The sequence below is a fragment of the Anolis sagrei genome, chromosome 3 (genome assembly GCF_037176765.1).
Source record: "Anolis sagrei isolate rAnoSag1 chromosome 3, rAnoSag1.mat, whole genome shotgun sequence".
NCBI lineage: Eukaryota > Metazoa > Chordata > Lepidosauria > Squamata > Dactyloidae > Anolis > Anolis sagrei.
Genome location: NC_090023.1, coordinates 270,969,254 through 270,997,172, shown reverse-complemented (window position 1 = coordinate 270,997,172; position 27,919 = coordinate 270,969,254). Strand labels below are relative to the sequence as shown.

At 44.5% G+C, this 27,919-nt stretch overlaps 1 protein-coding gene across 1 annotated transcript in view; it reads left to right on the top strand.

Annotated features, from left to right (window-relative positions):
• The window catches only part of CLDN1 (claudin 1), a 52,814-nt gene that overhangs the window by 21,327 nt on the left and 3,568 nt on the right, over positions 1 to 27,919 (top strand). Inside the window, exons 2-3 of the mRNA XM_060767265.2 lie at positions 22,557 to 22,721; positions 24,526 to 24,610. Coding sequence (XP_060623248.1) covers positions 22,557 to 22,721; positions 24,526 to 24,610 — 250 coding nt within the window. The remainder of the gene's footprint in view (positions 1 to 22,556; positions 22,722 to 24,525; positions 24,611 to 27,919) is intronic.

Sequence of the window (27,919 nt, the reverse complement as noted above, 5' to 3'; positions counted from 1 at the left end):
CTTCCAACTCTATGAATCTATGATTCTATGAAAGGTCTTCCAAAGGCCATCCAGTCCAACCCATTCCTCCAAGTAGAGGGACACCATCCAAGCCCTCCTGACAGATGGCCATCCAGCCTCTGCTCCAAAACCTTCACAGAATAAAGTAGCATTTTTCCCACTGTCAAACAGCTCTTACTATCAGGAAGTACTTCAAAATATTCAGGTGAAATCTCACATCCTCCTAATTGAATCCACATTGGCCTCTGTGTATTAACTTTTGTTGTTGCTGTTGTTGTGTCATGAGAAACTTGAGAAACTGCAAGTTGCTTCTGGTGCCGGAGAATTGGCCGTCTGTAAGGACATTGCCCAGGGGATGCCCAGATGTTTTGATGTTTTATCATCCTTGTGGGAGGCTCCTTTCATGTCCCTGCATGAAGAGCTGGAGCTGATAGAGGGAGCTCATCCGTGCTCTCCATGGATTCGAACCTATGACTTTTCATAGAGTCATAGAATCCTAGAGTTGGAAGAGACCTCATGGGCCACCCAGTCCAACCCCATTCTGCCAAGAAGCAGGAATATTGCATTCAAATCACCCCCGACAGATGGCCATCCAGCCTCTGTTTAAAGATAGAAACAGCAGGTGCTGAGTGGAAAATGAAGGAAGAAATGGACATCACTGTATTTTGTTTATCTTTGCTTTTTGGTCAGTTCCAAGAGATTTCAGTGGTCCAGATGCATCCTTCTGTTGTCCTTTGGTGGGCTCTTTCCAACAAAGTTGTGCCAAGTTAGTTACCATTTGGGAGTATTCATTCAGACATTGAAAATAGTTAAACTTTTCCGCACATCATAAGCTATTTGGGTGGCCTTCCAGGAAATCAACTTAAAAATTAGAAGGATGGCCCTTTAAAACAATAAAAATCTATATAAATAAAAATGCAAATGTTCGTTTGTGGGATTAACAGAACTCAAAAACCACTGGACGAATTGGCACCAAATTTGGACACAATATACCGAACAACCCAATGTATGTCCTTCACTCAAAAAAAATATTATTTTGTCATTTGGGAGTTGTAGTTGCTGGGATTTATAGTTCAACTACAATCAAAGAGCATTCTGAACCCCACCAAAGAGGGAATTGAACCAAACGTGGCATAACAGGACTCCCATGACCAACAGAAAGCACAAGATGGGTTTGGTGAGCATTGACTTTGAGTTTGAGAGTTGTAGTTTACCTACATCTCGAGATCACTGTGGACTCAAACAATGATGGATCTGGACCAAACTCTGCATGAATACTCAGTATGCCCAAATGTGAACACTGAGTGGAGTTTGGGGGAAAATAGAATCTTGACACTCAAGAGTTGTAGTTGCTGGGATGTATAGTTCACCTACAATCACAGAGCATTCTGAACCCCACCAACAATGGAATTGGGCCCAACCTGCCACACAGAACCCCCATGTGAGCCACAGCAACGCGTGGCAGGGGATGGCTAGTATAGTATAAAATGGAAAAAAAAATCTTTTAAGCATTTCACAACATGGAGGAAGGGAACCCCTTGGGGGAGGGGGGTTGCAAAGGGGGTTTCAGAGTGGTCACCAAATACCATATATATTTGCTGGTCTTAGGAGCCTCTTTGGCAGAAAAGGCTGAAGATCTCTCCGCCTGTCTTTCTCTTCCTTTTTGGAAACAGATGGAGAATCCTCCCAACAAAAGCCCTCCTGCTGTGATTGGTCAGCTTCTCAGCCATGGGAAGGGCTGTTCCTGAGACTCCAAGTGGGGAGGGGAGAGCAGGCATGCTTGGCGCATGGCAGCATGGTGCGCATGGGCAGGTGAAGGAGAGCATGCGAGGATGGAGGGAGGTTCATGCCAGATAGTCCATTCAAGGCATGAGGGTTCGATGTGCAAAGTTTGGCCCAATTCTATCATTGGTGGAGTTCAGAATGCTCTTTGATTGTAGGTGAACTATAAATCCCAGCAACTACAATTCCCACATGTCAAGGCCTATTTTCCCCTCAAACGTCACATTTGGACATATTGAGTGCTTGTGCCAAGTTTGGTCCAGATCCATCATTTTTTTTTAGTCCACAGTGCTCTCTGGATATAAGTGTACTACAACTCCAAAACTCATGGTCAATGCCCACCAAACCCTTCCAGTATTTTCTGTTGGTCATGGGAGTCCTGTGTGCCAAGTTTGGTTCAATTCCATTCAATGGTGGAGTTCAGAATGCTCTTTGATTGTAGGTGAACTATAAATCCCAGCAACTACAATTCCCACATGTCAAGGCCTATTTTCCCCTCAAACGTCACATTTGGACATATTGAGTGCTTGTGCCAAGTTTGGTCCAGATCCATCATTTTTTTTAGTCCACAGTGCTCTCTGGATGTAAGTGAACTACAATTCCCAAACTCAAGGTCAATGCCCACCAAACCCTTCCAGTATTTCATGGGAGTTCTGTGTGCCAAGTTTGGTTCAATTTCATCACTGATGGAGTTCAGAATGCTCTTTGATTGTAGGTGAACTATAAATCCCAGCAACTACAATTCCCAAATACCAAGGTCGATTTTCCTCAAACTTCGCATTTGGCATATTGAGTATTTGTGCCAAGTTTGGTCCAGATCCATCATTTTTTTTAGTCCACAGTGCTCTCTAGATGTAAGTGAACTACAATTCCCAAACTCAAGGTCTGTGCCCGCCAAACCCTTCCAGTATTTTCTGTTGGTCGTGGGAGTTTTGAGTGCCAAGTTTGCTTCAATTCCATCATTGGTGGAGTTCAGAATGCTCTTTGATTGTAGGTAAACTATAAATCCCAGCAATTACAACTCCCAAATGACAAAATAAATCCCCCCAATCCCACCAGTATTCAAATTTGGGCATATTGGGTATTTGTGCCAAATTTGGTCGAGTGATTGAAAATACATCCTATATATCAGATATTTGCATTATGATTCATAACAGTAGCAAAATTACAGTTCTGAAGTAGCAACGAAAATAATGTTGTGGTTGGGGGTCACCACAACGTGGGGAACTGTATGAATGGGTCGCAGCATTAGGAAATTTGAGAAACAGTGGTCTATATGGAGTCATGTGAATACCTTCTCAAAGAGGATAATGTAAATACCTTTCAAAATGGAAGAAAATAATATGTGAAATGTTAAAACATACTGTATGGCTATATTTCATGTCGTGGAATCTCTATTTTGAGATTCTGGAGATAGGATTGCAACTTTTCCAAACCCTGACGTCCTTAGATTACTTTGTTCATTTGGTCACTGAAGTGCAAAACAAAGTACATAAATCAATATAGAGCCAGAGAGTTGGAAGGGAAGACATAGTTCAGTGCGTGCATCTGGATCGTGATCTCGGTTATTTTGGGTTGTCTTGATAGTAACCAGGACTTTATGGCTGGGAAACCATGCATCTTGCAGGGCGAGGCGCTTGTGTCCATGGGTTGCCTCTGTTTTATTTGCCAAAGCTGCACCCTTTGAACCATCTTCAAACGCCTCCTCATGTCCAGAAATCCTTAATAACAAGCAGTAATCTCTTTTTGGTGGAGGAATCTGTACTCATTCAAGGGAGAAAAGGGAGGCTTTACAACCCCACGGACTATTTAGGAAGCCAAGCTTTTTTATGTATTCGATGTATGTAACTCGCTTACCACTTATCCTCCCCCCCCCCCACAACCCCCATTCCATCCCCCATCTATCTATACCCCCCTTTCCCTCTCCCCACCCCCTCCCCATAACCTGACAACACTGTTTATTGCATTGTATGTCTAATGCTATATATATTGAAAAACTGTGAATAAAGATTATATATATATATATATATATATATATTTAAAAAAGAGACAAAAGGGAGGAAACCAGGCAACCAGCAGGAAAGGAATATGTATTCTCGAAGGCTTTCATGGTCGGAACCACTAATCAAGGTGGTCAGTTGGAACATTCACACCTAGCTCCAGCAGACAAGAATCCTTTGTCCCACCCTGGTCTTTCCACGGATATATAAACCCATTTTCCTAGTTCCAAGAGACCTCACTACCTCTGAGGATGCTTGCCATAGATGCAGGTGAAACGTCAGGAGAGAATGCCTCTAGAACATGGCCATATAGCCCAAAAAAACCTACAACAATCCAGGAAAGGAATATTTTTAGGGTGGCATCCCTTCTGCAAACAACAAATTTTGGGGAAGGATAAGGAACAAATGGCAAATCCTGTACCGTCAGAAAAGCATTTCCTGAAAGGTTTGGGGAAGGTTGCATTTGTATTTTTGTGCATTTGTGTACAGACATTTGTGCTAGAGTTCTTGTTCTGCACTTTGAAGTTGTTTCTGATTTATGGGTGCATCTACACTGTAGAATGAATGCAGTTTGACATTGCTTCGAACATAGCTCATAGCTCAATGCTATGGAATCCTGGGAGTTGTAGTTTTGCAAGGCTTCTCTGCTAAAGAACTAGAATTCCCAGGATTCCATCGTATTGTATCATGGCAGCTAAAGTCACGTCAAAGTGTATTCATTCTACAGTGCAGTTGCACCTAGGTGAGGCTATAGACCTAGCCAAACTACAACTCCCAGGATTGTAGTAGGGTCAAAGTGGATTCATTCCACAATTTATTTATTTATTTATTTACATTATTTCTATCCCGCCCATATCAGCCCGAAGGTGACTCAGGGCGGTATACACAGTCGGCACAATTCGATGCCATTAAAAAAACATACATTAATAAAGCAAAAACATTAAAGTGCATTTAAACAAAAAGACAGTGCATAATAACAATTTTAAAAGAACTATGTCCTCTCGTTCAATCCTCATCCGTTGCATTGTCTTGGGCGTTCCTGGGTCATTTTCCAGCTCTAGTTTGTCTATTTATTCCGGGGTTCCAAATGCTTGGTCAAAGAACCAAGTTTTTACTCATTTTCGGAAAGTCAGGAGGGAGGGGGCTGATCTAATATCCCTGGGCAGGGAGCTCCACAGCCGAGGGGCCACCACAGAGAAGGCCCTGTCTCTCGTCCCCGCCAGACGTGCTTGCGAAGCAGGTGGGATCGAGAGCAGGGCCTCCTCGACGATCTTAAGTTCCTAGAGGGTTCGTAGGAAGAGATGCGTTCAGATAGATAAGCTGGGCCGGAACCGTTTAGGGCCTTATAGGCTAAAGCCAGCACTTTGAATTGAGCCCGGTAGCCAACTGGCAGCCAGTGGAGCTGGTTCAGCAGAGGAGTTGTGTGCTCCCTGAGCGCCGCTCCTGTTAGGAACCTGGCTGCCACACGCTGGACCATTTTAAGCTTCTGGGCCGTCTTCAAAAGCAACCCCACGTAGAGTGCATTACAGTAATCTATACAGGATGTAACCAGAGCATGGAAATGTAAATAGACCCTAAAACTAACCCATTGCAGTGGTTTTCCCCCCAACTAGGATTGTTTCTGAATAAATTGGCAAACAAAATTTTCAATTTCCTCCTGAAGGAGAGGAGGGATGTAGTTGACCTGATTTCACTGGGAAGCGAGTTCCACAGGCAGGGAGCCACCACCAAGAAGGCCCTGTCCCTCATCCCCGCCAACCATCCTTGTGCCAGAGGCGGGGCTGAGAGCAGAGCCTCCCCAGAAGATCTAAACTCCAAGGTGGGACGTAGGGGGAGATACGTTTGGACAGGTAAGCTGGGCTGGAACCGTATAGGGCAGAAAGTGCTGCCTCATTCATTGCTACTTTCCAGAATGGGGTTAGTTAAGGACTGCATCCCTAGCCAGGTGTAAATTGCATTCACCTGCACGTAATCTCTTGGCAATTCCCGCCGTGGGCTTCCCATCTTATCTGACGTGATCATGATTCACCACGAATCCTTCTTTCTGCATCAGTTTCACCTCCACTGATCTTGTCGGTTTCACCTGTTGTTTGATGCCCTAGGGCAGGTGCCAGCCTGTTGCCTTATAAGGATGCATCTACACCTTAGAAGGAATACAGTTTGACCCCACTAATTGCTATGCCTCACTCTATGGAATCCTGGGAGTTGTCGTTTTGGAAGCCTTCTCTTCCTATTAGTGCTGGTGCCTCACCAAACTACAACTCCCAAACTTCTACAGCATTGAGCCAAGGCAGTTCAACTGGGTTCAAACCGCATTCCTTGTACAATGTAGATGCAGCCATAGTCTTGGTGGCTTTACAGGTGAAAACAAACACCACCTGGGAGTCTCTTGTGGTGCATCTTCCATCCCAAGATATAGCAATTAATGAGAAATCTGGGCAGAATTATATACAAGGGTTGAATGAAAAGTAATACCTCCACCTGCGTAACTCCTCAACAGATGGCAGTACTGGTATGCAGCAGGTACTGGCTTGTTCAGTAGGCTCTCCTCTACAGTTCCATTTTGGCGGGAAACCTTAGCATTGAATGGTTGTGTTGTTAAAGTGTAAAGTATGGAGCCCTGCGCAGATGGTTGGACAATGCGACTTAAGCAACGTGCAGTCATTGAATTCTTGACAGCAGAAGGTGTCACTCCAAAGGAGATTCATCAGAGAATGCAAGCTGTTGATGAGGATTGTGTTGATGTGAGTACTGTGCGTTGATGGGCAAGTAAGTTTAAAGATGTTGAGGTGGGAACATCTGACTTGCGTGATAAACAAAGAGTTGGACATCCTGTGACCACACACTTCCCATGCCACCACAGCAGAACTTCAGACTCTGGATCTCACCACCATACAGCATCCTCCATACAGTCCAGATTTAGCACCGTGTGACTTCCATCTGTTCCCAATAATGAAAGAAGATCTGCGGGGACCTCATGATGCTTCCGATGAAGATGTTGAGAGAACTGCGAGACGCTGGTTACAGAAACAGAGTGTCAACTGTCGAAGGCTTTCATGGCTGGAATCACTAGGTTCTTGTGGGTTTTTTCAGGCTATATGGCCATGTTCTCGAGGCATTTTCTCCTGACGTTTCACCTGCATCTATGGCAAGCATCCTCAGAGGTAATGAGGATGCTTGCCATAGATGCAGGTGAAACATCAGGAGAAAATTCCTCGAGAACATGGCCATATAGCCCAAAAACCCCACAAGAACCTAGAGTGTCAACTTCTTCCACGACAGCTTCAGAAAACTTGTTCATTGTTGGCAGAAATGTATCCAATTGTCTGGTAATTATGTGGAAAAGCCAATAGTGGTCATTAAAGAGCACATTCAAAGGATTATTTCTGCATTTTACTTATTTAAATATTCTGTGTGAGCCCAGGTGGTGATAAGAGATGGAAGTCATGATTGACTTGACTTTTTGGTGAGCTCTGGAGTATCCTGCAACTTCTATGAATGCAGTTCAATGCCATGCTATGCCATATCTGCTCTGTGGGTCATGTAAACACTGTCGAGGCAATTCGGTAGCCCTTCGACATAAATTGCCAGAAGATATGCCCTAGGACACAATGTGGTAATGGATGCAAATGGCCGGAAAAGAGATTCCACCTAAACATTAGGAAGAACGTTGTGATGGTCAGATCTGCAGTTTGGCAAGGTAATCTCCTGCTTCCTGGGTGTCTCCTCCTCTGGATTATGTGAAACAGAGACCAAATGGCCATCTGTTGGGAGGCCTCTGAGAGTGTCTTCCCACATAGCAGAAGAGGATGGACTGAATAGCCTTTAGGGGTCCCTTAGAATTCTACAATTCTAAGAGTAGGTTTTAAGCAGAGGCTGGATGGTGCCTTCCTGTACAGCGGAAAGGGGTTGGACTAGATGGTCCCTGGGGTCCCTTGCAACACTGTGGGGACTGCTTTGATGGTGCCTTCCTGCAAGATGGAAGAGAGTTGAACTAGATGGCCTCTGGATGTCCCTTGCAACACTATGATGCTTTGTAAGCCAACAACAGATGGCCATCTGTGGGGAGTGCTTTGATAGTGCCTTCCTGCAAGGTGGAAGAGGGTTGGACTAGATGGTCTCTGGATGTCCCTTGTAACACTATGATTCTCTAGTGGTTTGTAAGTGGATGGTCACCTGTTGGGAGTGCTTTGATGGTGCCTTCCTGCAAGGAGGAAAGGGGTTGGGCTAGATGGCCCCTGGGAATCCCTTGCAACACTATGGTGCTTTGTAAGCCAACAACAGATGGTCATCTGTGGGGAGTGCTTTGATGGTGCCTTCCTGCAAGGTGGGAGAGGGTTGGACTAGATGGCCTCTGAATGTCCCTTGCAACACTATGATTCTCTAGTGGTTTGTAAGTGGATGGTCACCTGATGGGAGTGCTTTGATGGTGCCTTCCTGCAAGGTGTAAAGGGGTTGGACTAGATGGCTCCTGGACTCCCTTGCAACATTATGGTGTTTTGTAAGCCAAAACAGATGGCCCTCTGTGGGGAGTGCTTTGATGGTGCCTTCCTGCAAGGTGGGAGAGGGTTGGACTAGTTGGCCTCTGGATGTCCCTTGCAACAATGATTCTCTAGTGGTTTGTAAGTGCATGGTCACCTGTTGGGAGTGCTTTAATGGTGCCTTCCTGGAAGGCGGAAACAGGTTGGACTAGATGGCTCCAGGGGTCCCTTGCAACATTATGGTGCTTTGTAAGCCGACAACAGATGACTATCTGTGGGGAGTGCTTTGATAGTGCCTTCCTGCAAGGTGGAAGAGGGTTGGACTAGACGGCCTCTGGATGTCTCTTGCAACACTGATTCTCTAGTGGTTTGTAAGTGGATGGTCACCTGTTGGGAGTGCTTTAATGGTGCCTTCCTGCAAGGCGGAAAGGGGTTGGACTAGATGGCCCCTGGGGATCCCTTCCAACTCTATGATTCTATGAAACTTTGGCGAGGTCCTTTGGCAAAGCCTCACGACTACAAGGGTGGTGTTTTCCTTTATGGAGCTGCCTGGGATGCATGGACCCTGGAGAGCCATCCATGCTCCTTGGGCCACCTTGCTATCAACATGTGTGGCCATCGCAAAGCCCTGCTCCGGCCCTTTGGCCCCTTGGTGCTGCTTGTTGACTCAGGCCGGAGGTGGCGGGTGTGTTGCAGGAAGTCCTCCATTGGGCCCAATGCTGGCGTGCGCCACTCACCCGACCGTGCACGATATAACTATTGGGTTTGGCTGCAAGTCATCTGAAAAATATGTTTTGCTGACAATTATCTTTTTCTTTCCTCTCTCTCTGCAACTCATTTCCTGTGCAGGGTTCTGCTTTTTGTGTTTTTTTCCCCCCTTCCAAAAAAACATTTTTTTATGTTGATTCCAAAGCAGCCCTTCTGGTTTGTGCCGAGTTTAGGTTTGCAAGTTTTGTTTGGTTTTACAACAGGCATCAAAGGTAGCTGCAAAGATAAGGAAACCTGCTGGCATTTGGCAGGATTTTTGAGGAGCAAAGGAATTTGTGAAATATGGGTGAGGCATCACAACAAAGTCATCTCCAGATTGCATTTGGTTTTTAAAAATGGGTCTAAAGTGGGTCTGAACAATGGGGAAGGTGGCATCCTTGGGATCCTCAATGGCCAAAAGCACTCCCGGATAGAAAGAAATGAAAACAAACCAGAATGAGCTCACATTCTGCTTGTGGATTAGAAGGAGTGGCATTTTTGTTGTCAAAATAGCTCAACTAATGTCCATCTATACTGTAGAATTAATGCAGTTTGACACCACTTTAGCTGCCATGGTTCAATGCTAGGTGCCTTGAGTCCTGTTTGGAGAGGGGGCGGGATATAAATAAAAATGGTGATGGTGGTGATGATGGTGATGATGATGATGATGAGTAGCAACAATAGTAATAGTAGTCACTTTATTCTCCATCTTCATTGCTATGATACTTCATCTTGTTGATGAGAAGCTTCCCACCGGAGTGGAAATCATCTATCGGACAGATGGCAAGCTATTCAACCTCAGCAGACTGAAAGCCAAAACCAAGGTTACAACAACAGCTGTTATAGAACTCCAGTATGCTGATGACAATGTCGTCTGTGCACATTCAGAAGAAGATGTACAAGCCACTTTAAACACCTTCGTAGAAGCATACGAGAAGCTCAGCCTGTCATTGAACATCGAAAAAACCAAGGTGCTGTTCCAGCAGACACCAGCCAACCCCTCTCCAATGCTAGCGATACAGCTTAATGGTGTAACATTAGAAAATGTTGACCATTTCCGCTCCCTTGGTAGCTACCTCTCCACCAAAGTCAACATTGACACCAAAATACAACACCGCCTGAGCTCTGCGAGCGCAGCATTTTTCCAAATGAAGCAGAGAGTGTTTGAGGACTGGGACATCGGTAGGGATATGAAGGCGCTTGTTTATAGAGCTATTGTCCTCTCAACCCTGCTATATGCTTGTGAGACGTGGACTGTCTACAGATGTCAATGCAACTCCTGGAACGATTCCATCAGCGCTGCCTCCGGAAAATCCTGCAAATCTCTTGGAAACACAGGCGGACAAACGTCAGCGTGCTGGAAGAAGGAAAGACCACCTCATTGAAGCGATGGTCCTCCGCCATCAACTCCGCTGGACCGGCCACATTGTCCGGATGCCCGACCACTGTCTCCCAAAGCAGTTGCTCTACTCCGAACTCAAGAACAGAAAACGGAATGTTGGTGGGCAGGAAAAGAGATTCAAAGATGGGCTCAAAGCCAACCTTAAAAACTGTGGCATAGACACTGAGAACTGGGAAGCCCTGGCCCTTGAGCGCTCCAGCTGGAGGTCAGCTGTGACCATCAATGCTGCAGAATTTGAGGAGACACGCATGGAGGGCAAAAGGGAGAAGTGCGCCAAGAGGAAGGCGCATCAAGCCAACCCCGGCCGAGAGCGCCTTCCACCTGGAAACCAATGCCCTCACTGCGGAAGAAGATGCAGAGCAAGAATAGGGCTCCACAGCCACATATGGACCCACAAGAATACTGGAAGACAATCCTCGGAAAGCGAGGGATCGCCTAAGTAAAAAAGGTGATGGTGATGATGAGTAGTAGCAACAGTAGTGGTAGTAGTAGTAGTAGTCATCCTCGGAGTTGTAGTTTCACCAAGCCATTAGCCTTATCTGCCAAAGAGTTGGCTGGTGCATCACCAAACTTCAAATCTCAGTATTCCATAGCATTGAACCATGGCAATTAAAGTAGTGTCAAACTGCTTTAATTGCAGATGAAGTTGCAACCAGATAGTATGACCACCATGTCTGCATGGGGTTTGTTCCTGAACCATGGAAAATACCAAACCTTATTGAAATGAACCATCTTTGCTGGAAGTTGCAAACACAACTTCAACACAACTATGTGCTAACTTCAGATAGAAGCATGCCATAGAATCACCTGGAGGACCCAGAAAGCGGGCTTCCCCCATCAATTTAAGCCCATTTAAAAGCCCTCATTGTTCCAGACCATGGTTTGGATTCTCCAGATGTTGTTGCACTGCAACATCCAGCATTCTGATCACTGACTAGGACATGGAACAATGGCTTCAAACTACAAGAAAGGAGATTCCACCTGAACATGAGGAAGAACTTCCTGACTGTGAGAGCTGTTCAGCAGTGGAACTCTCTGCCCCGAAGTGTGGTGGAGGCTCCTTCTTTGGAAGCTTTTAAACAGTGGCTGGATGGCCATCTGTCAGGGGTGATTTGAATGCAGTATTCCTGCTTCTTGGCAGGAATGGGGATGGACTGGATGGTCCATGAGGTCTCTTCCAACTCTTTGATTCTATGATTCTATGATTGGTTAGGGATGCTAGGAGCTGCAATCAGCAAGATTTCCCACTGTGTTCCAGAGCCTACCTATGAACAAACTGTTCTTCAATGGATCCAACTAGGATGTATCTACACGGTCAAATGAATGCAGTTTGGAATCACTTTAACCATCATGGCTCCATCTCATAGTTTCAGTGTCAAACTCTGTCACAGTGGGACTAGGGTTCTGAAGGGACAAGGGCCTGGAGTGGAAAACTACTAGCCAAAGCAAGGAACTTAATTAAGAGGAAAGTTCCAAAGGGAAATGCGAATAAGAAAAGCAGGCACAGGATGGTGGGAAACACAGGAGGGGGAATCAGCTGCTGAGAAAAGGAGGTGCAGGAATACTGATAAGAGCTCACACCAGAAGGGAACAAAAGAAAAAGAAAAAGTATGAATTAGAGAAAATAGCCTGGGCACATGCCCAAGGTGTTGACTTTAAAACTCAGCTGGTCTCAGTTTTGCATGGCACTTTCTTCTGTGCACCCAACAGGGTGATTTGATCAAATAAACCTGTTGAATGATCTTCTTACTTCCAGTGTTGCATTGGAGAATAGGCCTGTGTGATCAAAGACAAAAATGTTTCAATGCTCACTACAAAATTAGAGGGTGGGGAAAAATCATTCATAAAATGTTTCCAAAATTGGACGGGGTCCGTATCATAACTATAATGAGTTAACTACTTTTGTTGTTACTTTTCATTAAGTAATTGGGTGAGTGGGGAAACTTCAGGGGTGTCTTTCTCCGTCATTGTTAGAACTATTAGCATGAAACTTGCTACAACTGTAGAACACATTTACTACAATTGTAGAACACATTGTTAGCCCATCAAGTTTCAGAATGCTCCACTCATCTGCAGATTTTGGGGGAATTTTCAAAGATGTTGCGCTATCACATCCATGATTCCCCAGACAGTTGGAGAACTATGGGAGGTGTAGTCCAGAAAAGGAACCGTTATTCACACAGAGGAAATGAAGTCATTCATATTCATGCCAAGCATGTAAGGAACCAGGAAGCATGCCCAGAAATGCAGCCTCCAGAAAAAGAAAATATGCAAAACATAAACCACTGTTTGGGTAGAAATAGAATATCACCCAAGACGTTTCTTTTAGCTCTGGGTGCACCTAAAGTGTGGAATCAATGTATCTGGACACCACTTTTAATTGTCATGGCTCCATGTTATGGGATCATGGCTGTTGTAGTTTGGTGAGAAATTCCATCACATGGAGCCATGGTAATTCAAATGGTATCAAACTGCATTAATTTGAACATGGAAATGTGCCTCTGGAGGAGCCTATTGGGACAATGCTCCACAGGCCTTTGGAGCTGGTTCTTCATGAGTCTACTTCCAAAGGTAGACAGATCCCTTAGGTCAATGCCAAGGTGCCCAACCCTAATTGTGATTTGAGTGCTGATGTCTCATGTGGAAGACCAGAAGGAACTCTCGGTTGCAGTTGAGTGCCTTCAAGACGGGTTCTTCCTGAGACAACTCTCTTTCTTCTGCCAGCTATGGCTTCATCAATGTGGCAGATGTTCAGACATTCTGTCATCTTGCCTTCAGCTGTTGTTTCAATTGCACATCCATCCAACCTCTTGCTCATTGATGTGAAAGGATGGAAGACAAGCCCATTAGTATTTTAGGATAGATCAGTGGTTCTCAACCTGTGGGTCCCCAGGTGTTTTGGCCTTCAACTACCAGAAATCCCAGCCAGTTTACCAGATGTTAGGACTTCTGGGAATTGAAGGCCAAAACTACTGAGGACCCATAGGTTGAGAACCACTGGGAGGGAGGAGCTGGAGTAACTACATGACCCTTCAAACTGTATGGATGAGGTCCTATATTGAGGAAAGAGAGAGTTCAACTTCATCTTCATTGAATTGTGGCAGTTGAACAACCCTGAGCCATCTACACACATCTAAACCCCTTTTTCCTAGTTCCAACAGACCTCACTACCTCTGAGGATGCTTGCCATAGATGCAGGCGAAATGTCAGGAGAGAATACCTCAAGAACATGTCCATATAGCCCGAAAAAACTACAACAACCAATCTACACACAGTTTGACTCCACTTTAGCTGCCATGGCTCATTGCCATGGGATCATGGGAGTTGTAGTTCCACAAGTTTTTTAACTTTCTCTGCTAAAGAGTGACCGGTCCCTCACCAAACTGCAACTCCTGTGATTCCATAGCATTGAGGCACAGCAGCTAATGTAGTGTCCATGTATGAATTCTACCATGTAGGTGCACCTCCATTTTCTTTTTGTGATCAACTGAATGCACTCGAGTGTTTATTCTCAAATGTACAATGAATAGAATCATAGAATCAAAGAGTTAGAAGAGACCTCATGGGTCATCCAGTCCAACCCCCTGCCAAGAAGCAGAAAAATCGCATTCAAAGCACCCCAGACAGATGGCCATCCAGCCTCTGTTTAAAAGCTTCCAAAGAAGGAGCCTCCACCACACTCCAGGGCAGAGAGTTCCACTGCTGAACGGCTCTCACAGTCAGGAAGTTCTTCCTCATGTTCAGGTGGAATCTCCTCTCTTGTAGTTTGAAGCCATTGTTCCATTGCGTCCTAGTCTCCAGGGAAGCAGAAAACAAGCTTGCTCCCTCCTCCCTGTGGCTTCCTCTCACATATTTATACATGGCCCTCATCATATCTTCTCTCAGCCTTCTCTTCTTCAGGCTAAACATGCCCAGCTCCTTAAGCCGCTCCTCATAGGGCTTGTTCTCCAGACCCTTGATCATTTTAGTCGCCCTCCTCTGGACACATTCCAGCTTGTCAATATTGCTCTTCAATTGTGGTGCCCAGAATTGGACACAATATTCCAGATGTGGTCTAACCAAAGCAGAATAGAGCATGGGGAGCATGCCGCCACATCACATTGTTGGCTCATGTTTAACTTGTTGTCCATGAGGACTCCAAGATCTTTTTCACACGTACTGCTCTCAAGCCAGGCATCGTTCCCCATTCTGTATCTTTGCATTTCGTTTTTTTCATGGGATCATGGGAGTTGTAGTTCCACAAGTTCTTTAACTTTCTCTGCTAAAGAGTGACTGGTCCCTCACCAAACTGCAACTCCTGCGATTCCATAGCATTGAGGCACAGCAGCTAATGTAGTGTCCATGCATTAATTCTACCATGTAGGTGCACCTCCATTTCCTTTTTTGTGATCAACTGAATGCACTCGAGGGTTCTCAAATGTACAATGAATAGACATGTTCAATGTACTGTCATGCACAACATATAGATGGTTCCACGCACAATGGCGCCTCGTGCAAAACTACACTTTTGTAGTGGTGAATATGGTCATGGGGCATGAGACAAAACTGTCCAACTCCTTCCTTGCAATAAGAAGGTATCAATAGAATTGATTCTACAGTACTATGTTTCAGGTTTCTTGATGAGTCCTCTAGTTCTTGGTACAATCGTTTGTTGTACTCATGAGTTTTCAAGTCGTTGCCAACTTATGGCGCCCATTAAATAAGTTAATCATGGCATTTTCCTGGCCAGATTTGCCTTTGCCTCTCTCTGAGGCTCAGAGAGTGTGACTCACTCAAGTGGGGTTCCATGACTGAGCAGAGATTCAAGTCTAGTGCTCACACCAGCACATCACAATGGTTCCTTGGGTTGAGCATTATGGAAGCTCAATTTTGCTGACATCCTACATTATTCTTTCACAGCGTAAGTCTACAATCATATATTTAAGTGATAGTTGCACTTCACCACCTCTCTGCTGAATCCTCACATTGAGCAACCTATTGTGTTCCTGTCAATGCGCCCTTGTGCAATGGGGAATAATGCACAGGGGTTGTTTCTGCATTCCCAGGGGATAAAGTACTGGCACATTGTTACACACTGTCCAAGAATGCACAAATGCATTTGTAAAGGTTGCACCTGCAAAACCCATCTGATGCAACTGTGAGCTGGATGCAGACATCATGATGTGGTCAAAAAGGGTGTCGCCACATGTTTGTTTCCATTGCTCTGGAGACTAGGATATGGAGCAATGGATTCAAATTGCAGGAAAAGAAATTGCACTTCAGAATTAATGCAGTTTAACTGCCATGATTCCATGCTATGGAGTCCTGGGAGCTGTAGTTTGGTGAGGCATCAGCACTCTTTGGCAGAGAAGACTACAGACCTTGTAGCTGTGACAACTCCCAGGACCCCACAGCATTGAGTTATGGCATAGGTGTCAAACTGCATTGATTTGATAGTGTTGTATATCAATCCTACATATGGGTTGTTGTAGGTTTTTTTGGGCTATATGGCCATGTTCTAGAGGCATTCTCTCCTGACGTTTCGCCTGCATCTATGGCATCCTCAGAGGTAGTGAGGTCTGTTGGAACTAGGAAAATGGGTTTATATATCTGTGGAATGACCAGGGTTGGACAAAGGACTCTTGTCCCTAAAATTAGAACAGCACAACAACAGAGAGGAAACAAACAAGGACATCTAATCACCTCTCAACAAAAGATTGCTCCAGGCACTGCCAGGCAATCAAATGCTATTCAAGGTGGTCAGTTTAAATATTCACACCTTGCTCCTGCAGACAAGAGTCCTTTGTCTCACCCTGGTCATTCCACAGAGATATACACCCATTTTCCTAGTTCCAGCAGACCTCACTACCTCTGAGGATGCTTGCCACAGATGCAGGCGAAACGTCAGGAGAGAATGCCTCTAGACCATGGCCATATAGCCCAAAAAACCCTACAACAACCCAGTGATTCCGGCCATGAAAGCCTTCGACAATACATATTGCCACCTAACTCCAGCAGACAAGAGTCCTTTGTCCCACCCTGGACATCATTCCACAGATATATAAACCCTTTTTCCTAGTTCCAACAGACCTCACTCCCTCTGAGGATGCTTGCCACAGATGCAGGCGAAAAGTCAGGAGAGAATGCCTCTAGACCATGGCCATATAGCCCAAAAAAACCTACAACGACCCAGTGATTCCGGCCATGAAAGCCTTCGACAATACATATTGCCACCTAACTCCAGCAGACAAGAGTCCTTTGTCTCACCCTGGTCATTCCACAGAGCTATAAACCCATTTTCCTAGTTCCAACAGACCTCACTACCTCTGAGGATGCTTGTCACAGATGCAGGCGAAACGTCAGGAGAAATGCCTCTAGAACATGGCCATATAGCCCGAAAAAACCTACAACAACCCAGTGATTCCGGCCATGAAAGCCTTCGACAATACATATTGCCACCTAACTCCAGCAGACAAGAGTCCTTTGTCTCACCCTGGTCATTCCACAGATATATAAACCCTTTTTCCTAGTTCCAACAGACCTCACTACCTCTGAGGATGCTTGCCATAGATGCAGGCAAAACATCAGGAGAGAATGCCTCTAGACCATGGCCATATAGCCCGAAAAACCTACAACGACCCAGTGATTCCGGCCATGAAAGCCTTCGACAATACAATCCTGCATATCATTTCCACATGCATCCACCATGTACAAAGCTTTTAGAGCCTATTTAACTTATTGCTGCATTAATTATTCTACCATTTTAAACTTTGTAACATGCTTTGGTGCATTTTGTAAGCCTCACTCAGACCTTTGATACAGGGTGGGGAATAAATATTGCAATAATAGCAACACCAACAACATATGCACCAACAACACAATTCCCTGGATCCTCGTCCTGGTCTTCAGAAGTGAACAATGCAAAGCCAGCGCCCCAAACAAAACCCTTGGGCTCAATGAGTTCCACCTGCGGGAGGCAAACCTGCCTTAACAGCTTCTTTGCAAGACCTGGTTCTGCGAAGAAGGGCGTGTGCCCGCAAGGGATGGGGAGGCCAGCAGCCCTGCTTTGCTTTCTTTGTAACTGCCTGGAATCTCTTCCCTGATGTTGCCGAAACCTAAACATCTCTCAGCTTGGGAGCGCTCCCAATAGAGCAGGGCTTTGGGACTGGACACTTGTGAAACATGCAAAACCTTCCTTGCATAAGGAGTTGGACACTTTGTCCAATGCAAAACGTGCACATTCCGTTTTGGGGTGCAGAGTAGGTGGGATTGGATCAATTTTACCAATTAGTCTGAGCTAAATAGACTGACAATGGGTGCATCTACATCATAGAATTAATACAGTTTGAGGCCACTTTAACTGCCATGGCTACAGGTGAGGTTTGGTGAGTCACCAAGCCTCTGTGGCAAAGAAAAGACCATGTAAAGCTACATCTCCTAGGACTGATAGCACTGAGATATGATAGAATAGAATTGTGATTGCAGAGAACAGAGTTAGAATTTGTTGTTTTGTTTTTCTTTGTTCTCTATTAGTTCTTTGTTAGGTTAGTTTAGTGATAGGTTTCAATTTGGTATGTAGCAGGTAGATTGTGATTATGTATTGTCGAAGGCTTTCATGGCTGGAATCACTGGGTTGTTGTAGGTTTTTCGGGCTATATGGCCATATTCTAGAAGCATTCTCTCCTGACGTTTTGCCTTCATGTATGGCAAGCATCCTCAGAGGTTATGAGCATCTCAGAGGTTGTGAGACTTCACAACCTCTGAGGATGCTTGCCATAGAGGCAGGCAAAATGACAGGAGAGAATGCTTCTAGAACAGTGCTTCTCAACCTTCCAAAGGCCGCGACCCCTTAATACACTTTCTCACGTTGTGGTGACCCCCAACCATAACATTATTTTCATTGCTGCTTCATAACTGTAATTTTGCTACTGTTATGAACTGTAATGTAAATATCCAATATGCAGGATGTATTTTCATTCACTGGACCAAATTTGGCACAAATACCCAAAACACCCAAATGTGATACTACTGGGGTTGGGGGAGGGATTGATTGTGTAATTCGGGAGTTGTAGTTACTTTCATTTATAGTTCACCTACAATCAAAGAGCATTCTGAACTTCACCAATGATACAATTGAACCAAACTTGAACCAGAAAATACTCAAAGGCCATTGATGGGCATTGACCTTGAGTTTTGGAGTTGTAGTTCACCTACATCCAGAGACCACTATGGACTCAAACAATGATGGAACTGGACCAAACGTGGCAAGAATACTCAATATATCCAAATGTGAACACTGGTGGCATTTGGGGAAAATAGACATTGACAGTTGGGAGTTGTAGTTGCTGGGATTTATAGTTCACCTACAATCACAGAGCATACCGAACCCCACCAATGATAGAATTGGCTGAAACTTTCCATGCAGAACCCCCATGACCAACAGAAAATACTATGTTTTCTGATGGTCTTTGGCGACCCCTCTGTCACCCCCCCCCCCCCCACGACCCCCAGGTTGAGAACTGCTATTCTAGAACATGGCCATATAGGCCAAAAAAACCTCCAACAACCTAGATTGTGATAGTTTATTTTTATTATATGTAGGTTTTACAAACAAGAAACACACATACATATATAGGTCTTCCTTTCTCCAACATGAGTGTCATATTTGTCTTTAATTTTACCATTATGTAGCTTGTAGTAGGTAGATTGGATTTTGTGTTTGTTTTATGTGGTATTTGTATTTTTACTGTATGTTAATTTTACATACGTGTGTGTGTATGTCTATATCCATGAGGCTTCTCCTCCTAACATTTTGTTGGCCCTTGAAAAGCTCCTTTACCATCTCCCCCTGCGTTTCCGAATATTTTTCTTTTCTCCCCTGGAAACTAACCCCCAAACCCATAGTTGTTACCCAACCAAGTTCCATCCTGTGCACAAAGACTGTGGTTATCATAGTGAAAGTCTTGCAGACGTCTCTTCTGGTGCAATTTTTGCAGGAAGAAGATGGGAGATTAGATAGGTCAGAACTATCCCGTAGCCATGGAGGAGGGGAACGGAACGTGCTTTCCCAATTCAGAAACAGTGGGATGCAAGAGGCATTACTCAGGCCACAAGAATGTCCAGGAGCAGAGAGACGTGGGTGGGATCCACCTCTGAGATCCAGCGTGAGGTCATTCCATGAACTCCGTGGTTGCTTCAACCTTTCCATAGCGTTGGCCAGAGCCACAAAGGTCACCTAGTCCAAACCCCTTTTGTGCCGATGAAAAACAGCACTAGTATTTATTTGTCGTGTCAGGGCAACCAGTCAATTGTATACATTTCTAACAGAACAAAACAGACAGACAAAATACAAAATTTGCAAGTTTGGTAGTTGATTAAATGTCCTTTGACCAGTATCTGGCCACTTGGAGTGCTTCTGGTGTTGCTGCAAGAAGGTCCTCCATTGTGCATGTGGCAGGGCTCAGGTTGCATTGCAGCAGGTGGTCAGTGGTTTGCTCCTCTCCACACTCACATGTCGTGGATTCCACTTTGTGGCCCCATTTCTTAAGGTTGGCTCTGCATCTCGTGGTGCCAGAGCGCAGTCTGTTCAGCGCCTTCCAAGTTGCCCAGTCCTCTGTATGCCTAGGAGGGAGTCTCTCATTTGGTATCAGCCATTGGTTGAGGTTCTGGGTTTGAGCCTGCCACTTTTGGACTCTCGCTTGCTGAGGTGTTCCAGCGAGTGTCTCTGTAGATCTTAGAAAACTATTTCTAGATTTAAGTCATTGACGTGCTGGCTGATACCCAAATAGGGGATGAGCTGGAGAGCACCAGTGAAAGGCAACAAGCTGGAAGGTATCCAGCAAAATGATCAAAGTTCTAGAAGCCAAGCCCTATGAGGAGCTGTTGAGGGAGCCGAGTAGGTTTACCTTGGAGAAAAAAAGGCTGAGGGAAGGGGACTTGGTAGTCATGTTATTTACTTGAATGATACACTGCAAGGTTGATGTTCCATGCTTCAAGTTCTGGGCCTGAGATCTCCAGGCCTGGGATAGTCCTGACCTGGCAACTGTAATGCTACTCTACATTTGGGTGGTAGGTTGCTGTTGTTGTTGTTATTCATAAACTGCCTTTTCTCTCTGAAGAGATTCAGTGGCGAACAGTGATACAAACAATACATGTTCAAGTCTTGGCGGTGTTGCAAGGATCTCCAAAGGGAGTTTTGTCTTGACAGATACTCATCCTCAGACGCTCTTGCCAAAGGAGTAGCTCTCAAAACAGGTCTTACATGAATGAGTAGGAGCATGATTAATATGTTGAGATGCGTGATCCTTCCCTACCCTTTGGACAAGAGAAAAGGAGTTAGGATGTGCTGTAATATTAACAGCAAAACCTTCATATTTACAGTGTTGATGCGGTCTCTGAATATGAGATTTCCCCAGAGAAGCATGTGTCCTCAAGGATTATGGGATCTTCTCAAACAAGCAATGAAATTTGCAAATGAATCCTAGATTTATCTTCCACAAAAATACCTGATATGTAAGATGATGGAAATCATGTGCCCTGATAAACTGGCATCTCAAAGGAGCATCTCTTCCAAAGATATGCTAAGCTTAGTGTTCTGTTCTGCGCTGGGTTTGTAAAGAATTTCCTTTAGAACAGGACGTGCAACCTTTGCCCAGCGGGAAACCAGGGGCCCCCGAAGAAAAGTTCTCAGGGATTTTCCACCACAAATGACTTTTAGAAGGCTTTTATTAATGAACAATCAAACAGAAACTTCTCTTGTCTTCAATAAAGCTAAACAATAGGCCTGGGTAACAACGGAAAAATTTGTTTCTAAAATCGATTCGTTTTTTGGGGTTTTTTTGCGTTTCGATATTTAAAAGAATTCCGAAATTTTCCTTTAAAAAAGTTCGATATTTACGAAATTTCGTAAATGGTAAAAAAAATTACAAAACAATAACGAAACAATAACGAATCGATTCGTTAATGGCGGCCGCGATCGCGCAATAAGCTAAAAAAACTTCTGAAGCTTCCCTCTCCCTCTGTTGTTGACTGTTGGTGTGATATTATAATTTTTTTTTCACTAATTAAACAAAAAACAACTATAAAACTTGCCCCAGACATGCGGAAATAATAACGAAACAACCTCAAACCAATAACGAAACGAATACATAACGAAATACGAAGCATTTACGAAACGAATTGAAAAATTAGTTTCATTTTTAAGTTGCTCCAGAATGGTTCGTTATCACTTTGTTAACAAAAAATAACAAATTTTTAACGAATTACGAATTAACGAAACGAAAACGCCCAGCCCTACTAAACAAATGCTTCCAGACTTTTATGCAACTGGTGGCTTCCTAATCTTGCCCGCAAAGGACAGGCAACTGTCTTCAATAACTTCTTCTTTACTTTAAAGGAAAATCCCCTTTTTAACTTCTCCCAGGCTGACTGTAATCTAACCCTTACTGATGTGGGCTCCGCTACCGGGTCGAACTGCGTCTCGAAGCACCGAGTGGACCTACCAGTAAAGGCTTAGATATTCTCCAGCTGGAGTTCTTTGGTCTTTAGGGCTGTTTTCCTGGAAATCTTTGGAGACTCTTAATACTGTTTCCCCCCGGAAAGTCTTGGATGCTAGTGAATGGCTATTGGTGTTAATTGTATATTGTTGTTAATTGCATACTTTTCTATAATATGTTATGTTGTTAACTGTTTTTTATACCATGTGATGATAGCATTGAATTTTTGCTGTTCTTGTTGTTAACGGCTGTGAGTCGCCTAAGGGCTGAGAACAGCGGTATACAAATAAAGTAAATAATAAATAAAGTAAATAAATAAGACTGTTTCCCCCCAGAAAGTCTTAAGGGTTGAAGCTTTTGTACAGGGGAAGCTTGCAAATGTCCTGTACATTAGCTTTCCTTGCTGAGACTAACTAAAAATGGCTCCCTTCCCTTCCCAATTGCCCTGAGCAAGGGGCTGAATCAGACTTAACGATGATGGACAGGTGACTTGCCCTATGACTGCAACCAAAGGAAGCCACCTATCTGCAGAGTCCCTGAAATCCAGGGCTGCAAGCAAACATTTAATACAAAGCAAATAAATTTGGAGCTCCTGGTACAGCCATACCTTCACACTTAGCCTTTCCAGTATGAATGCTTTTGCAAACCGATTTTGTGCATTCTTCCGCAGGCAACTTGCAGGCAACGCGAGCCTTGATGGTGGCCAGCATCCTCCTGGGTCTCATTGCGTCCTTCGTCGCCATGATCGGCATGAAATGCATGAAGTGCCTGGAGGACGATGAAGTCAAGAAGATGAGGATGGCAGTTCTCGGGGGCATCATCTTCCTTATCTCAGGTGAGGAACATCAGGTTGAAATCCACAACTACACAGAACAAGCCATGTGTTCCCAGGATCAGTATCCGTGTCTGGAAAACAATATTCTCTCTAGACATTTTCTAGGTCTTCCAACATAATTCTGTGCTATGCTTCCACAGAAGTTGACCTCACATGGAAACCTAGACATACTAGAGAGGTCTTCTGTCTAGGTATTTCGTTGGTCCTCCAGCAAAGTTTTATAGCATACTATTACCAGAAGTTGACTACAGAGTCATGCTGGTGGATCTCGGAATATTAATGAGGTCTTCTCTCTAGGCATTTTCTACATCCTCCAGCATAATTCTAGAACAGGCTTATGCTGGAAGCTGACCTTAGAAATGTGCTGGAGGATCTAGACATGTTTGTTCTGTCCCGCACTGGGCCTGTAATAATTGTCTTTGAAATAGGACGTGCACCTTGTGCTCAGCGGGAAGCCAGGGCGCCACGAAAGAGGCCTTCAAGGATTTTCCTGAAGAAATGGTCTTTAGATGGCTTGAGAGGTTAAACAAAGTCCTTTATTATTGAACAAATTAAACAGATATTTCTCAGATCTTCAATTAGTCAAACCAATGCTTCAGGGCTTTAAATCAACTGGTGGCTTCCTTAATCTTGTCCACAAGGGACAGGCAACTGTCTTCGTTCATTGTTCTTATACTTTGAGAGGAAAACCCTTTGTTAACCTCTCCCAGGCTGTCTGTTATCTAAGCTTGTTGGTGTGGGATCCACTACCGATTCCAAACTGCGTCTTGGCACCGAGTAAATCTACCAGACAAAGCTTGTAGATTCTCCAGCCGGAGTTCTTTGGGTCTGTAACGCTGTTTTCCCTCTGGAATTTCTTTAAGACTTTAGGGCTGTTTCCCTCAGATGCTGTAAGGCCGAGAGGCTGCAAGCTCCCAACCAGAGCTTTGGGAATTTCCCCCCAGAATGTCTTTAGAAATGAAGCTTTTCTGCAGGTGAAGCTTGTCCACGTCCTCTAACTTAGTTTTCCTCATTAAGACTAACTAAAATGGTTCCCTTCCCATGTCCCTGGGAGAAGGGGCGGATCAAACTTAACAATGATAGACAGGTGGCTTGCCCTATGACTGCAAACCAAAGGAAGCCACCTTTTGCAAAATCCCTGAAACTTTGGAATGCATGCAAACACTTAATAGAGAGAAAATAAAGTTGGAGCTCCTGGTACAGACGTACCAGCACAATGTTAGTAGGTAACTGTTCTTATACTTTGATATCTATCTAAGCATTTTCTAGGTCCTCCAGCATGATGTGCCTGGTTGTTCTCAGAGACATCATCTTCCTCATTTCAGGTCAAGATCCTTCTTGTCTTGGAGTCATGCTGAAGAACCCAGAAATGCATGTGTGGTATTCTCTCTAGGGATTTTCTAGGAACTTTAAGCACAATGCTTTTTATTGGAAGTGGTTCTGAAATGAAACCCTCCTGGTGGACTTATGATGGAAGACCTGGAAAATGCTATGCTTTATCCATAGTTCTGTGTTTCCACAGTAAGTCCAGGATGACTCCCACAAAGATATGGCGGGCATACAATACTGTTAGCACTGCTCTTTTTGCAGCAGCCCCAACTAAAAGGAAATCTCTGTTGGAGGTGGAACCCAGGCTGATACCATTGTAGGAATGTGTCCTTTTCCATCATGATGTTCATGCCCACTTCCACCCAGAGATCATGGCTTACCTTGGACCATGACAAAACCTGTGTGTCCCTCCTTGAGAACCTCGCCTATGGACTCACTGCCTGTTCCTCTCTCTCTCTCTCTTCCCTATTTACAGGCTTCGCCACTTTGGTAGCCACATCATGGTATGGGAATGTCATCGCCCAGGAGTTCTTCAACCCATTCACTCCAGTCAACACCAGGTAAGGTGCAGGTGGGGCTTCTGGGGAATGGAAGGGGCTTCAACAACCTTCCCTTAGACTACAAAAACCATCAGACCCAAAGTTGCCTCTCTACACTTGCATCCATTCTATAGTTAAGATATACTGTAAGGCAAGCATGGGCAAACTTGGGTCCTCCAGGAGTTTTGGACTTCAACTCTCACAATTCCCATATTTTTAATGATGTAACCAATTAGGAAATGACGTTTATGACCCAGTAACAAAATTCATGTTATGTAGTGTAATGAAAGAGCATTATTCCTAGTTGTGAAGATGCACCTGGCTGAATTATAATTTTTAATAATTGGTAAAAGAAGAATTTCTGTGTTAAATTGCTAATGTTGGTTCAGTAACACAGCAGAGATGGGTAGGGGAAGCTGGTTAGGGAAACTTAATCTTAGCTGAAGTGTGGAGAGCTAGGTTTTCACAGCAATGGATCACTCTGACCCAAGTTTTGGTCTACAGAAATGCCCAAAAGATAAGATAAAACTGTTGCAAACCGGAAAACAGTGGCTTCATTTGGCTGGAAAAGAATGAAGAAGGCAGAGTTAGAGGAGGAACAAGAATTGGAGTAGAAAGGAGGTGGAACTGGGAGGACCATGGAGAGGGGTGAAGAAATGTTAGTGTGTAGACATGTGCAAAAAAAATGGAAGTTTCGGAAATCGTAATAAAATCAGAAGTTTTGTAAGTTGTATTCGAAGTGTTTGTGTGGCCCACCCCAAATATTTTAGAATTCTAGAATATTTTAGATTTCCCTTTCTGCTTAAGCGGGTGAGGGAGAAAAGGAAGGGACCTGAGGCTGTTAGGAATGGTGGGAGTTGAGTCCAAAACACCTGGAGAGCCAAAAGTTTGCCCATGCCTACTATGTTGTCACAACCCTGCTCAGCGTCTTTCAGTATAAACAGTCACTCACTATGCTCGTCCAGGGTCAAAGCCAAAGTAGATTCAAACAACAAACTATGCAGGGATAATCCAGAAGGCATAGTCAATAGTCCAGTCCAAAGATCCTCACCAACACATCCAAACTATATGTCGTCCAAAGTCCAAAGTCAAGGTCTAGCACACGATAAGTGTCATGATGCCAGGGCTCTGCCAATATTTAGGCAGAGATGAACCAAACTCCCAGTTTGTATAAACAAAATGGCTGAGGGAAAAAAGGAAGGGGCCTGAGGTTGTTAGGAATGGTGGGAGTTGAGTCCAAAACACCTGGAGAGCCAAAAGTTTGCCCATGCCTGCTATATTGTCCCAACCCTGCACAGCGTCTCTCAGTATAAACCGTCACTCACTATGCTCGTCGTCAGTCAGTCCGGGGTCAAAGCCAAAGTAGATTCAAACAACAAACTATGAGGGGATAATCCAGAAGGCATAGTCAATAGTCCAGTCCAAAGATCCTCACCAACACATCCAAACTATATGTAGTCCAAAGTCAAGGTCTAGCACACGATAAGTGTCACGATGCCAGGGCTCTGCCAATATTTAGGCAGAGATGAACCAAACTCCCAGTTTGTGTTAAACATTTTAATTAAAACAGCACTTACTTTTTGGCTGTTTTACTAGTCTAAAATATAAAACATAAAGATTGCACTCAGCCACAGAATATAAAACAAAAACAGCAAACACTGTTGAAGGTTCAAGATAACTCCATAGTCAAAAGGTTCAGTTCAATGGACAAACGCTGAGATTTCAATAAACAAAGTCCAGGGATCAAGAGTCTATACCGTAGTCAAAAGCCAGTCCAAAGGTTCAAGGTTTCAAGATTCCAAAGGTTCAGGAGACAGGTCAGGACACTGAAAATCCACAAACCTGGGGGAAAACCAGCAGCATCTACCACCAAGATAAAACAAATACTTTTCTCCCAAAGGTCAGTCGCAAGGCTAGCTCCTTATATCCAGAAACACCCAGCTGCAACCCATCTCTTGCATACTTCCACCCTTAATTGCTTTCACCCATGAACTCTTACTTACAGATTACTCAACCCTTTAGAAATAAGACTTGTATTAACCTTTCCATCACCAACTGCTAGGCCTACCACCATCAACGGCAGAACATGATACATGACAATAAGGCACGCAAACTCATACGACAGAGCTGTAACAGATTCCAAACATTGTTCCCAGCAAAGACCAAATCCAAACTGCCACTCTTTATGCTCCATAGCACAAGTGCTCTCACCTGTTAGCCTTTCTCTGTGCCAACCAGGTGGATCTACGCTGCTGAATAGCATGAGTCCTCAGTTGCAGTCTTTCTGGGATACTTAACTCTGTCTCATTGCTCTCCTGATTGAACTCAGGACTCCCCCTTGCTTGAAGCACTTGGTCCTGCACTGCATGGATAGCTTCCTCAGGATCAGGCTGTAGCTGTTGTTCTTCCCTGCTTTCCACTGACTCAGATGCTGGGCCTGGCAGCCCTTCATCTTTGTCTGTATTGCAGATCCTGACATATAGAATCATAGAATCAAAGAGTTGGACCTCCTGGGCCATCCAGTCCAACCCTATTCTGCCAAGAAGCAGGAATATTGCATTCAAAGCACCCCTGACAGATGGCCATCCAGCCTCTGTTTAAAAGCTTCCAAAGAAGGAGCCTCCACCACACTCCAGGGCAGAGAGTTCCACTGCTGAACGGCTCTCACAGTCAGGAAGTACTTCCTAATGTTCAGATGGAATCTCCTCTCTTGTAGATTGAAGCCATGGCTCCATTGCGTCCTAGTCTCCAGGGAAGCAGAAAACAAGCTTGCTCCCTCCTCCTCCCTGTGGCTTCCTCTCACATATTTATACATGGCTATCATATCTCCTCTCAGCCTTCTCTTCTTCAGGCTAAACATGCCCAGCTCCTTAAGCCGCTCCTCATAGGGCTTGTTCTACAGACCCTTGATCCATTGAGTCGCCCTCCTCTGGACACATTCCAGCTTGTCAATATCTCTCTTGAATCGTGGTGCCCAGAATTGGACACAATATTCCAAGCACCACAATTCAAGAGAGATATTGACAAGCTATGGGAGATGCCTGGCTTGAGAGCAGTATGTGTGAAAAAGATCTTGGAGTCCTCATGGACAACAAATTAAACATGAGCCAACAATGTGATGTGGCAGCAAAAAAAGCCAATGGGATTTTGGCCTGAATCAGTAGGAGCCTAATGTCTAGATCTAGGGAAGTCATGCTCCCCATGCTCTATTCTGCCTTGGTCAGACCACTTTAACTGGAATATTGTGTCCAATTCTGCGCACCACAATTCAAGAGAGATATTGACAAGCTGGAATGTGTCCAGAGGAGGGCGACTAAAATGATCAAGGGC